A 14,808-nucleotide genomic window follows, 5' to 3' on the forward strand; every position below is an offset into this window, starting at 1 on the left:
CATTGATTGCCAGGTCATTATTCATTAGAGATTTGTTGAGCCAGGTTTCAGAGATCAAAATTACATCTGCCCCAGAAGAACTTACTAGAATTGTCAAGGCATCAAGTTTTCTCAGAAGGCTATGAGCGTTTACATGCAGAAAATGAAGTCCTGACACGTTTTTAAAGTAATTTGGTGTCATATAAATAGTGGGGGGTCCAGGGTTGGGCTGAATCCCTGAGAGCAGTAACAACATTATTATCAGACATTTTCTTGAGTTTTTCGTGACTGATGTGTAATTACAGGAGTTGACAGTGTGACAATTAGCCCCCATAATCGAACCATGAGAAGCATTAATGAAGACGCGATCATTCAGAACCCAAAAACAGTGAAAGTTGCAGTGATGGGCAGATCCCAGTGTATTAACAAGATTCAGTGACCAGATAATCTGAGATCTGAAAATAATGGCAATAATATGAATGGTGCAGAAAAGTCTCAGACCATAAAACGTCACAAATCAAATGGGCAAACAAACCTGATGAGGTGGCCCAACTGCAGTTTGAATTGGGCTGAGGGGGGCTCTGGCCCCCCTGTGAAGATGGATGGATGTTCCCATGGGAAACAGAAGCTGAGTCCAGAACCAACAGGCAGAAATGGATAATTCACAGCAAATAGCAGAGCGAGCTGCCAGAAAATCCTCCTGAAGTAAAAGGCATGATCCTAGCCCATTTCAGGCCAACAGGGGACAACAGCGTGATCCGGAATAAAAATAATTAATATCCAGGTGAGTTTGGATGGAGGCTTGCAACAACTCCGATGCAAACTCCAAACTATTCTTGAACACTAAGCAGCGCTGCTCCTCTACGCTGCTCCTCTGCTTCTCTGCACGACACCTCCGCACCCAACAGCACGAGAGGCACCCCCGGTGAAAAACGAGACTGACCGGAGAGGCTGAGGCTGAAGTCGTCACTGGTCCGGTCTATTTCTGCTCCAGTCCAGCTCTAGCGCTCCTCAGCTCGAGAGACGTAGAGGCTGAAGTTGTCCCTGGCCCGCTTCTGCTCGGTCCAGTTCCGGTGGCGCTTCAAAGCATCGGAGCGACTCCTCCAGGTGAACACAGCGACTCCACGGAGGTGGACCGTCCTTCGTTAAAAGTAACGGGCTGTTCACTGAGGCTGAGACCAGCTCTGTTGAAGACGAAGTCCCCCACAGCCAACTCGGTTCGGTTCTGGTCCAGTTCGGGGGACACAGGTACACTTCCCCCACACCATTGAAGACACCACGAGGGCCAGTCCAGCAGAAAACCAGCTAAATACCAACCGGCGATTCTTGTCGGAACCAGGTAGAACCACAAAAGTCCAGATGAGAAGTTCATTGAGGTCCAGAGAGAGAGAGAGAAAACATCGGACCTTCGTGCAACAACTCCCCAGCTCGAGGGGTCACCTGGCCAGCAGGGTGTGCTCAGAGTTACCGGTGGGGTGTGAGTGGCCGGTCCTGGATCAAAATATATTTTTGGACGGTCCCGTCCAGCTCTCTGAGTCAATGAACACCGAATTTGGTTGGAAGGGGCACCAACTTTATTCCGGTTCGAAAAAATGGGTTAGTTTGATGAAAAAAGACTGCGGAGAAGCCGGAGAGAGCTGACGCCCATCAGCTCGCCGGAAGTTCAGACAGCCTCTCTTCCAAGGAGACATTACACATCAACATTAGAACTGGAGGCCAAATAAATTACTCCCAGAGGAAATAAAGGGCTTCAAAGTTGGTTCCTAAGAAACTCGGGTCCAAAATTCACAACATCGACCTTGTATGCCACACTTGAAATCTAGGGTGCAAGCGGGACTCAAAAAACTTAGGTAAGAAGAAAATGCTTTATTAACTAAGGGGTCTTATTAATTAAGGGATTGAGATGGGGTAAAGGTAGGGCAGTCGACCTGTGACCAAAAAGTTGCAGTTTGACTCCCAGCCATTCCCACATGTCGTGGTGTCTCTGAGTATGATATCTAATCCCTTATTTCTCCCTGGGTGCTCAATAGCTGCCAACTGCTCCACCAGGGTGCATCCCAGGTGTGATGGGTTAAATGCAGAGAACTAATTTTGTCATTGTATGGGAACGTACAATGATGACAACATATGGGAATTATACTTATTATGCTTAAAATAAAGTAAAACAACAACAACAGCAGATGAGGCGGCCAAACTCTAATAAAACCTGGAGACACGGATGGAACATAGAGCGACATGGATGGAACAGAGAAAATTGAGCTGGAGTACATAGTTCACCTAATGCTCCCCTCAGGGAGACACAGGAGGAGAAAAAAATTAAAGGCCGATACTAACAAACAGAAATAACAAACACCTGGTGAGAAGACAAACTGGAAACGTGAGTTGGACAGGAGCAGAACTACAAGGAAAAACAAAAAAAACTAGGGAGAACTTAGATACAAGAAAGTAGAGTAAACATGAGATTTTCTAAACCTAAAGACATAACACAAAACTCAAAAAAAAAAATTACAGATTCTCACAATCTGAGTTTAAAAGCAGAGAATTAGAGTCATTCAGGTTTTAATTTAGGTAATTGATTAAATTCATCAGGCTACATGAATAAATAGAAATGAGAATACAGTAGTCCCTCGTTTATCGTTGGGGATCTTTACCCTGAAGCCCCGTGATAAGTGAAAAACCATGAAGTAGGAATAGTAGTACAAGTAGTAAGTAGTAGGTCATTTTAGTATTCATATATATATATATATAAGCCATTTTAAACCCTTCCCACACTCTTGCAATATTCTAAACAGTGTTTCTAAACCCTAAACGCTCTAAAAGATTTGATTTCAGCTCCCTGCCTCCCACCTGCAAGCACTCTTGGCCACACCCACATCACCACTCCACACGGAGAACAGCTGATCAGCTGTTCAGCTGCAGCAGAAAGCTTTCCTACAGTATGGGCTGCACAAAGGTGCAGGAGAAAGCTTTTCTGCAGCTCTGGGCTGCACAAATTTGAAGCAGGCACTAAATAATTTAAAATAATTCATTTGAAATAAAAATTCCATGCCAATCGTGAAGCTCTTCCATCAATCATTCAATTGTGTGTCATGTCCAATCTTATTTTGAAAAACCGCAGTAGAGCGATTCCGCGATAAACGAACCGTGACATAGTGAGGGACTACTGTAATCAGAATAACAATAGAAATTTATCCAATATTAATCTTCTTCTTCTTTCGGCTTTTCCCTCTTCAGGGGTCACCACAGCGAGTCATCCTCCTCCATCTCACTCTGCCCTCTGCATCCTCTGTCCTCACTTCAACTACCTCCATGTCCTCTCTAACTGCATCCATATATCTTCTCTTTGGCCTTCCTCTTTGTCTTTTTCCTCACAGCTGCATTTCTAACATCCTTCTACCAATATACCCACTATCCCTCCTCTGGACATGTCAAAATCATCTCAGTCTGGCCTCTCTAACTTTATCTCCCAGTTGTTCAACCTGTGCTGTATCTCTGATGATCTCATTCCTAATCTTATCCATCCTTGTCACTCCTAAGGAGAACCTCAACATCTTCATTTCTGCTACATCCAGTTCTGTCTCATGTGCTTTTGTTAATGCCACTGTCTCCAGACATAGCTGGTCTCACAACTGTCTTGTAAACTTTTCCTTTGACATTTGCTGACACCCTTTTGCTACAAATCACTCCTGAAACCTTTCTCCATCCACTCCATCCTGTATGTACTCTCTTTTTCACCTCTTTACAACACTCCCCATTTTCCTGGACAATGGACCCCATGTACTTGAAGTCCTGCAACTTTGTGACCTCTGCTTCTTGTAGCTCGCTGTTCCACCAGCCTCCTCTCGTTCACAGACATGCACTCTGTCTTAATACGGATGCCTTTCATTCCTCTACATTGAAGTGCATACCTCCACCTTTCCAAGTTATTTTCCACCTGTTCCCTGTTTTCACCACAGATCACAATGTCCTCTGCAAACATTATAGTCCATGGGGATTCCTGCCTGACCTCATCTGTTAGACGGTCCATCACCAGAGCAAACAAGAAGGAACTCAGAGCTGATCCTTGATGCAAGCCCACCTCCACCTTGAAGCTATCTGTCACTCCTACATCACATCTCACCACTGTCCTGCTATCCTCATACAGGTCCTGTACCAGTCTAACATACTTCTCTGCCACTCCAGATTTCCTCATGCAATACCACACCTCTTCCCTCGACACTTGCACAGTGGAGTTCTTTCTGACCCTCTCTGTACTTCTCCATCAGCATTCTCAAAGCAAAGATGGCATCTGTGTTGCCCTTTCTTGGCATGAAACCATACTGCTGCTCACAGTCACATCTCGTTTGTCTTGCTTCCAAAACTCATTCTAAGATCTTCATTGTGTGGCACATCAACTTAATTCCTCTGTAGTTTCTACAACTCTGTACATCATACTTGTTCTTAAAAATGGGCACAGCACACTTCTTCTGCATTGCTCAGGCATTTTCTCACCCTCAAATATACCATTGAAAATTTGAGCCAAAACCTCACTGCCATCTCTCCAAGACATTTCCAAACCTCCACTGGTATGTCATCAGGTCCTACTGCCTTCCCCTTCTTCATTCTTTTCAGAGCTTTCCAAATGTCACCCTCACTAATCTTTCCCACCCTGGCTCACAGTATCTATGACCTCTACTCTCTTTCTCTTTCATTCTCTTCATTCATTAGCTCAAATTACTCCTTCCATCTTCCCGTCACACTCTTTTCACTTTTTAGAACATTACCATTCCTATCTTTAACAAGCCTAACCTGCTGTATATCCTTTCCAGCCTGATCCCTCTGCCTTGCCAATCGGTACAAGTCTTTATCGCCATCTTTAATGTCCAGCCTCCCATTATACAAGCTGGGCACCTCGCACTGTCAACAGAAGTGGGCTCATAAGTTTTCTGTCAGAGGAGAGCTCCTGTGCAGGGGTCAAAATACAGTACTAGTACTCTTGAGATGAGTTGAAAATGTCTTCAATGACTCTGTGACTATTTTGAAAGAAACTTTGGCATCCACATTTTTTTGATCATGTTCAAAGTTGAAGTGGCAAAACTGCACCTATGCGACCACTCTCTGCAAAGCTTTTCTTTCTGCAGCTGTGCATCCTCCATGCTACACATTGATGTTGGAGCTCAGGATGCTCTCAGATCCTCCTATGGTTGGGGTGTGTGTGTGTGTGTGGGGGGGGGGGGGGGGGCTGTTTTTTCCATCTGAAGTCCACGACCAACTCCTTTGTCTTCTTCACATTGATTTGAAGGTTGTTCTTCTTGCACCAGCTCTCCAAGTGTTCCACCTCCTTCCTGTAGCTGGACTCATTGTTGTTTATGATGCATCCAATCACCCAGTCACTGTTGTATCATCTGTAAAATTTTCAATATGACAGCCTGGATGAGTAGGTGCAGTCATACGTGAGCAGAGTGAACAGGAGAGGGCTTAACACACATCCCTGAGGGGAGCCAGTGCTGAGTGTTATGATGGAGGAGCAGAAGTTATGGATCCTCACAGGCTGTGCTCTGTTTGATAAGAAGTCTAGTACCCAGTTGCAAATGGAGGGTCTTAGTCCTAGTGTGAGTAGTTTGTCCATCAGGGTCTGGGGGATCATGGTATTGAAAGCAGACATGAAGTCCCCAAAGAGTGTACAGACATAGGATTCCGGCTCCAGGTGGGTGAGAGCAATGTGGACCACAGAGGAGATGGCATCTTCTGTTGATCGATTGTCACGGTATGCATACTAGTGAGGGTCCTCGCTGATGTTTATGGTTGTTTTGATGTGGGTCATGACCAGTCTTTTGAAGCATTTAGCAACTATCGGGGTGAGGGCTACTGGCCAATAGTGATTCAGACCAGTCACTATAGAGCTCTTTGGGACTGGGATGATGGTGGTGGACTTCAGACAGGTGGGAACTGTTGCCAGGGTGAGTGTTGAGTTAAAGATCTCAGCCAGCACCTCACAGAGCTGATAGGCACAGTCTTTCATCACTTCCCCATGGATGTGGTCTGGGCCAGTTGCTTTGTGAGGATTAATCCTCCTGTAAGTACTCCTCACTTCAGCTGAGGTCACGTTGAGAAACTCTTCTTCCAGTGGTGAGGTGAGTCTGGTGCTGGGTGGTCTGTTCAGGTCTACAAAGCATGTGTAGAACTTGTTGAGGGTATCAGACAGTGATGAGTCCCTAGGGCATTGTGCACCTCTGCCTTTATAAGCTGTTATACACTTAATGTCCATCCACATGCTCCGTGGGTCTTGTGAGGTGAATTGACCCTGGATCCTCTGTGCATATGTGACCTTTGCTTTCTTAATACTAGCTACCAGCTCTTTCCTTGTCCTTCTCAGCTCCTGTGAGTTGCCAGACCTGAAGGCAATGTCCCTGGCTACCAGCAGGATGTGAATCTCAGCATTCAACAATGGCTTCCTGTTCGGGTAGCTCTTAACATATCTGACGGTGGTGATGTCATCAGTACATTTGCTATGTACCCCAGGACTGAGGATGTGTATCACTCCAGCTCTAGCTCTTCTTCATTTACAGCAGCTTCTCTGAAGACCTGCCAGTCTGTGCTTGCAAAACAGTCTTTCAGTATGAAGTCACTATTCTTCACCCAACTTTTAACTTTTCTTTGTATTGGTCTGGAGCGTCTCAGTGGGTGGAAGTAAGCAGGGACCAAGAAGATGGAGATATGGTCAGAAAGTCCTAGGTGGGGGCAGGGTGCGGCTTTGTATGCATCTTGTACATTGGTGTAAACACGGTCCAGTGTGTTGTTTTCTCGTGGAGGTATGGCAACATGCTGATAAAATCTTGGCAGGGAGTCTTACAGATTTATGTGATTAAAGTCACCAGCCACCACGAAAAATGCCTCAAGGTTGCGAGCTAATATTATCATGCAGCTCTTGCCGAGCGTCTATAATATTAGCATCCGGGGCTATGGAAACAACTGTTATGAGCACTGCTGTGATCTCATGGGGTAGATAATGTGGTCAACATTTCACTGTTAGCTGCTCTAAAGCCTTGGAGCAAGAGCAGTTTATCAGAGTACAGTTTCTGCACCAACCTTTATTTACGTAGATGCACACTTCGCCTCCCCGTGACTTTCCCGTTAGCTCGCTGCAGTGGTCCACTTGAAAAAAAAAGTTTGTTGTCCAGCTGGAACACTGAGTCTGGCATGTCGCTGTTAAGCCATGATTCCGTGAGACAAAGCACTGCACATTTCCTCATCTCCTCTGAGGCTCTTTCAGATTAAGCAATTCCATTTTGTTGTCCAAAGAGCGGACGTTCGACAGAAAGAGAAAGGGTACCTGTAGTTTGCCAACCTTAGCCCTGCAACCTCTCTTCTTCAGCTGGGAGCAGCGCCTCCTCTTCCCGTTTGAGCGTCCCTGCTGAAGCTTCCAGGCAGATGACTGTAAGATCTGCATTCTTTCAAGCATAGATTTGAGATCATTGCTGATCACTGCTGTATTCCATGGTAAATCCTCTCTAATTCTCATCAGTTCGGTTCAGCTATAATTCACATGCATAAAACGTGCGGAGTCATGCTCGGTGTCGATTTCAAAACTTCTAAAAGCTGGGATCGCACCGGGAGCCAGTGAAGCTGCTGCTCCTGAGAGTGCGGCCATCTTGGCACACCAAGATTAGTTTTATTAGTTAGTTTTATTGTATTGTATTGTATTGTATTGTATTGTATTGTATTGTATTGTATTGTATTGTATTGTATTGTATTGTATTGTGTTGTTTAATTTATTGGCACACCAAGATTAATATTATTACTTACCATAGATTTATTGTAAGAATAATATGGTTAAAATGTTTTTATCATTTTCATTTGGAACATTTTTACATTTCAGTTGACTTACTCGGCTGTATAATTCCTAACAAACACAAAGATAAGAATATTTTTTTCTGTTTTTGTTTAGGAGGTCTGGAAAGAACTGGCAGTATAGTTCGTGTAGATGCCCACCCAGAGTCCAGACAAAACAAACCGGTGGTAAAGCCTCCTAGTACTGATGGAAGTGGCTCGTGGCGATGGAAACCACCAGAACAGCGAGCATCACTGCGTCAGTCTACGTTTGTCCTGAATGACCTGAACAGACACACAGACAGCTGTGATTCGCTGAGGGACAGTAGCTCCATGGATGGAAGGAGGAGCGTGACAGGAACTGAATCAGAAAGTGAATGTGGTGGGGATGCATGTGGAGGAGGAGTTGCATACACCAACTATCCACGAGTTGTGTACCCTTTGCACCCCCTACATCCAAATAATCCTAATAATTTCCAACATTCTAGTTTTAATCCCAACAATCACAGTAATCCAAACTTTAATAATGTTCATCCTAATTTCAATCCCTGCTCTACCAACTCCAACATGACAATCCCTCCTCCTGCCAACTTTGCTCCACCTTTCCATCCCCACCCTCAGGCTATCACTACTATCAGGGTCACCCCAGTGGAGGCATCAGCTGCCAGCACTGATGGAGGCTCAGACTCCCAGTCAGTCGCCTCGTCTAGTCGTGAGTCCACTCTTAGGAGGAAGGAAAGCAGTAACAATGTCCCAGACCGAGGACCTACCCCCGACCTCCAAAACCACCACCGTTCCTGTGATGACACCAACCGTCTCGACCATGACAGCAGCAACCGTTTCCACGAAAACCTTCGAAATTTTCAAGAAAATCCCATCCAGCCCAGTTTCCTAAACAGGCAGATGCAAGGTATATTTGCACGTCCAAGCCCAACCCCTCCCCCTACCTTACCACGCCCCATCCTGACTCACACTCCACCACCTAATTTTGGCTTGGCCTACAAAGAATGACTGAGTTAAGTCCAATCAAGGAAACCATTGGTTACGTTGCTTGGGCCAACGCCCAGAACTACAAAGTCCATCTACAAAGCAGTGTCTGCTTCTAGTTTAAGGTCTAAAAGGGTTTGGTTCCACACTCATCTGTTCAGTTGGTCAGTTAGACAACAGGCTTGAGATACATTTTGGTTAATAGACCATGAAGTGTACAGACACAATTAACCAAGGCCAAGAGTCAGGACATTCTGTGTAAGAAGTAAGTTTGAGTCTATTTCTTTTTTTTTAAAGTGTGTTATTAGTAATTATTTGCATATTTTTTAAATCCAAGACTGCTGGAGACATTGGACAGATTTTTGTAAATGACAAACAATGGCTAAATGGGCTAATTTAACAATTGATCATTTCACTCGACCAACAAACAGAGAGAGAGGGAATTATTTGATAGTGGTCAAACCTTTCCAGCAAGGATTCGTTCAGCCTAAAGACTGTTATCTTATCCAGCTGTCAGATCAGGTAGGGCTGCAATAACAATACATTTATAAATATACAGTACTCCCAGTTTCATACTGTAGCTAAACACAGAAAACATGTCAACATGTACACTTTACATTTAAAGCCCATTTTTGGGATGTGTTTGTACATAAGTGAGTGCAATGAAACAGGAAATCAAAACCATGGTCTTAATTATTATTGGCAGAGCCCCTTTTATTGTTGATGATTGTAGTGTGGTTGTGTTGGCTTGGATTATATAATGTGATTATTATTAAGTTAAACATGCACCTTTTCCTATAAATGCTACATTTTTATCATGTGCTGTATATTAATGTAATTGTGTAGTGGATGTATTGCACATGAAAAAAAAACATTTAGAAACACACTGAATGCCAAAGATATGACAAAATATATTTTTAACCAGCCTAATTTTATCTGTTGATTGGGAAAGAATTTTAAAAAATCTTTGAAAATACATATTTCACAAGTAAAAAGGTTTAAAGGGATTAATAATGATGTTAATATATCTTAAAATGATAGAATATCATGCTAATATTTATTCAGCAGAGCATAAGACAGAAATAAAACATTAACATTTAAGAGGAATGTTAATTTCAGCAAAAATAAGTGAACACTTGCAGTCTTCAGTTAGTCTCTCTGCAGAGTTTATACAATATACTACAATAATTTTATAAAAAACTTGTAATACACACTGTACTTTCAAATTTAGTTGTGTTTACTTTGAAGAACTAAAACATAAAGATAATTTTTACTGTAAAACTATGAATTTTTTCAAATATAAAGTATATAAATATTGAATGTACTGAAAGCAAAGTGAAAATCTCACAACTTATGTCTAATTTCATGAAAAATAATGTTTGGATTCTTTAGCATTGCCCTGCTGTCCGTACAGAGGCTTCAAAATGCCTAATGAAATAATCAGAATGTTACAACTTCACATTTTTTTATTTAAAATAATTGATAGTTACAAATAGTTTTTGAAGCATATAAAGAGAATTGTATTTTTTAAAACAGTGGGATTCATTTTTAACTTTTTTGTCCGCTAGAACATTATATTCAGAATTTAACATGCTCCATTATACATTAAATCAAACACCACTTTAATGGGGACGTCTTGGGGGTCAGTGGGGTTATTTCCCAGGTGGAAGATCAGTGATTCCATCCTCAGTCCCTCCAATGTGTCTTATAGGGTTTTTTTCCTCTGACGGTTCCAGTGCTAAACCAGGACTGGTGCTAGAGCGGATTCCTAACTGCTTCAAGTTAGAAACCTGTTTGGGTTTCCACAGCAAGAGAGCCATCTTGGCACTGCATCATTAGGTCACATTATACGTCTCTTCCAGTAAACAATTGCTCCTTTGCTAGCTGTATTCTAAGTTTCTGTGGGTGACAGAGCAACAAGGTTTGTGTATTAATTCCTGCAAACAAATGTCCTAAAATCTTTCATCTATTTTATAAACGCATGTAACAAACAGCTGCTGTTTTTGAACATCCATTTCAGATCTCCGAGCACATTTGTGAATGCTGCTGCAAATAGGTTATCACAGCATTCCAAACAAAAACTATCAACATGTGGTGAGATTAATAATCAGTGTTCATCCATCCATCCATCCATCCATTTTCTTCTGCTTATATGGGGTTGGGTCATGGGGGTAGCAGCTTAAGTAGGGAGGTCCAGACTTCCCTCTCCCCGGCCACTTGGGCCAGCTCCTCTATGGCAATCCTGAGGCGTTCCCAGGCCAGCTGAGAAGCATGATCCCTCCATCATGTCTTGGGTCTTCCTCTGGGTCTTCTCCCGTTGGGACATGTCTGGAACACGTCACCAGGGAGGCGTCCAGGAGGGGTCCTAACCAGATGCCCGAGCCACCTCAACTGGCTCCTCTCGATATGGAGAAGTAGCAGCTCTACTCTGAGTCCCTCCCGGATGACCGAGCTTCTCACCCTATCTCTAAGGGAGAGCCCAGACACCCTGCGGAGAAAACTCATTTTGGCCGCTTGTATCCGAGATCTTGTTCTTTCGGTCACGATTCAAAGCTCATGACCATAGATGAGGGTAGGAACGTAGATCGATTGGTAAATTGATAGCTTCGCCTTTTGACTCAGCTCTCTCTTCACCACGACAGACCTGTACAGCACCCGCTTCACTGCAGATGCCGCACCTATCCCTCTATCACTCTCTCGCTCCATTTTTTCCTCATTTGTGAACAAGACCCCAAGATACTTGAACTCCTCCACTTGGGGCAGGACCTCCTCCCTGACCCGGAGAGGGCACTCTACCCTTTTCCGGCTCAAGACCATGGCCTCGGATTTGGAAGAACTGATTTTCATCCCGGCTGTGTCACACTCGGCTGCGAACCACTCCAGCGAAAGCTATAGATCACGACCTGATGAAGCCAATAGGACCACATCATCTGCAAAAAGCAGAGACGCGATCCTAAGGACACCAAAACAGATCCCCTCAATACCTTGTCTGCTACTAAAAATTCTGTCCATAAAAGTTATTAACAGAATCTGTGACAAAGGGCAACCTTGGCGGAGTCCAACTCTCACCGGGAATGAGCCCGACTTACTGCCGGCAATGCGGACCAAGCGCTGACACTGGTCATACAGGGACCTAACAGCCCGTATCGAAGGGCCTGGTACCCCATACTCCCAGAGTACCCCCCACAGGGTTCCCCGAGGGATGCGGTCAAATGCCTTCTCCATGTCCACAAAGCACATGTAGAATAGTTGAGCAAACTCCCACGCACCCTCCAGGACCCTGCTGAGAGTGTAGCACTGGTCCAGTGTTCCATGACCAGGACAAAAACCGCACTGCTCCTCCTGAATCTGAGGTTCGACTATCCGATGGACCCTCCTCTCCAGAACCCCCGAATAGACCTTACCAGAGAGGCTTAATAGTGGGATCCCCCTGTAGTTGGAACACACTCTACGGCCCCCCTTTTTGAATAGGGGTACCTCCACCCCAGTCTGCCAATCCAGGGTAACTTCCCCCAATGTTCACTCAATATTGCAGAGTCATGTAAGCCAACACAACCCTACAACATCCAGAGCCTTAAGGAACTCCGGGCGAATCTCATCCACCCCTGGGGCCCTGCCACCGAGGAGCTTTTTACCCACCTCGGTGACTTCAGCACCAGAGCTTGGAGAGCCCGACCCAGCGTCCCCAGGCTCTGCTTCCTCAGTGGAAGATGTGTCAGTGAGATTGAGAAGGTCTTCAAAGTATTCTGCCCACCGACCCACGACATCCCGAGTTGAGGTCAGCAGCACATCACCCCCACTATAAACAGTGTTGGTGGTGTACCGCTTTCTCCCTCCCGCGATGCCAGATGGTGGACCAGAATTGTCTCGAAGCCGTGTGAAAGTCATTCTACATGGCCTCTCTGAACTCCTCCCATGCCCCAGGTTTTGCCTCAGCGACCACCCGAGCCTCATGTCGCTTGGACTGCTGGTACCTATCAGCTGCTTCCGGGACCCCACAGGCCAAAAAAGCCCGATAGGACTCCTTCTTCAGCCTGACAGCATCCCTCACCGATGGTGTCCACCACCGGGTTCGAGGGTTGCCGCTGCGACAGGCACCGACAACCTTGCGGCCACAGCTCCGGTAAGCTGCCTCAACAATAGAGGCATGGAACATGGACCACTAGGACTCAATGTCCCCCACCTCCCCTGGAATATGTTCGAAGTTCTCCCGGAGGTGGGAGTTAAAGCTCCGTTTCACAGAAGACTCTGCCAGATGTTTCCAACAAACCCTCACAATACGTTTGGGCCTGCCAGGTCTGACCAGCATCCTCCCCCACCATCAGAGCCAGCTCACCACCAGGTAGTGGTCAGTGGACAGATCCGCCCCTCTCTTCACTCGAGTGTCCAAGACATGTGGCCGCAGATCAGCTGAGATGACAACAAAGTTGATCATCGAACTGTGGCCTAGGGTGTCCTGGTGCCAAGAGCACATATGGACACCCTTATGCTTGAACATGGTGTTTGTTATGGACACAAAATACACACAAAATAACAATTTTTATGCAGCATTTCAGGCATTTGTGTACACGACAGCATCGCTTGTTGTCCCCAGTTGTGGACTGAAGAGGGGAACTGGAAATGCCCTTTGCCTCCCCATCCATCTGTTTCTTCATGTTGTGAGCATGATAGCTTAAAAAGTGAGGTACTGACTTTCAATTTGGTGCAAAGCTGCATCTAGGCGTAAGAAAGGGTCCTTTCAAAAATTGGGTTGCCACATCAAAATCCAAAATGGCTGCCACCATTTATATATGTAAAAAGGCCACGCTGATCATTTGAGGAAGCTATGCTTTCTAGTTTTTATATTGCTTAAGAGTCTAGTTTCCTAAAATTATTGGGGTGCCCAAAGATTGCTCAATGGTGGCCAAGGCCACCATTGGCCACCCCCTGGCTCCTCCATTGCACCTGGTCATGGATAACGTTGCTTCTTCCACTTGGCAGGATCTGTCACTCTGTGCTGCCTCGGACAAGAAAAAAACAAGCAAACAACCTCTGTTCTCATACACCTACCAACTTGTATATCTTGCACCAAAAACATTAAGGTTTGTTTGCATTCCCTGTTCAATTACAGTCTAGAAAAACACTAATTTCAAAAATGACATACATTTACTATTTAAAACCGGCAGCGATGAGTGACATTGGCATACCGCTTGTCAAACACGGCACTCACAGCATTGGTTGTCAGTCTCCATGATCCTACGTCCCTCTCCATTTTAAAGCACTGCTTTGCTCTGGCTTATGGGCAGCTGTGGCAGAGCGGTTAGAGTGGTCGTTCTCCAAGAGTTGGGGGGTTTGATTCCACCAGCAGTCATCACATGTTGAAGTGTCCCTGGGCAAGACACTGAACCCCTCATTGCCTCCGATGTATGTCCCATCAGTATATGAATGAGATGAAACACTGATTAGTCTTTGATCTAGTAGAGTGCTCTATGAATGGGTAAATGAGGCACAGATTGTAGTGTAAAGATCTTTGAGTGTTTTGATAAGATAGAAACTGTATTTAAATACAGTCCATTTAACATTTTACTTAGCCAAGAGTTGCTTTTAGTTCCAGTGGCAGAGCTTACACTGGAAACAGACGGAGCTGGTGCCAATTGACCTCTGGATCTGTGTTAGCACTGGAACTAGTTTCAATGAAAAGACCACTAAGTGTCCTTGGGCAAGACAACCCCCACCCCCTACTGCTCCCAATATGTTTTTTAGTGTGTGAGTGAGATATTAAAGTGCTATGTATAGAGTGTGAATGAGGAACGCATTGTAAATCCCTGGGCAAGGTTAGAAAGGTGCTACACACAGTTAGTGTGTATTTACTCTTCTTTTGCTTCACTTGTTTTGCATGAGTGTCTATATTCACTAAGTATCTGTATATATACATATATATATATTTATATATATTGATGTTTACCTTATCAAATGTGTAAACTGCCAGTGACAGGCAAAAAACATGATATGTGTTTTCGTACTTATTTAACTTTCTGCTCAAGTGCCATTTAA

General features: G+C 44.6%; 1 protein-coding gene across 1 annotated transcript in view; it reads left to right on the forward strand.

The window, feature by feature from the left end:
• LOC119414414 (2-lysophosphatidate phosphatase PLPPR4) overlaps nucleotides 1-9,284 on the forward strand; it is a 76,247-nt gene extending 66,963 nt beyond the window's left edge. The window contains exon 11 of the mRNA XM_037681505.1: nucleotides 7,907-9,284. Coding sequence (XP_037537433.1) covers nucleotides 7,907-8,799 — 893 coding nt within the window. The 3' untranslated portion in view covers nucleotides 8,800-9,284. The remainder of the gene's footprint in view (nucleotides 1-7,906) is intronic.
• Nucleotides 9,285-14,808: the final 5,524 nt, after the last annotated feature.

Source organism: Nematolebias whitei, chromosome 9, assembly GCF_014905685.2.
Source record: "Nematolebias whitei isolate Nwh7 chromosome 9, NemWhi1, whole genome shotgun sequence".
Lineage (NCBI taxonomy): Eukaryota > Metazoa > Chordata > Actinopteri > Cyprinodontiformes > Rivulidae > Nematolebias > Nematolebias whitei.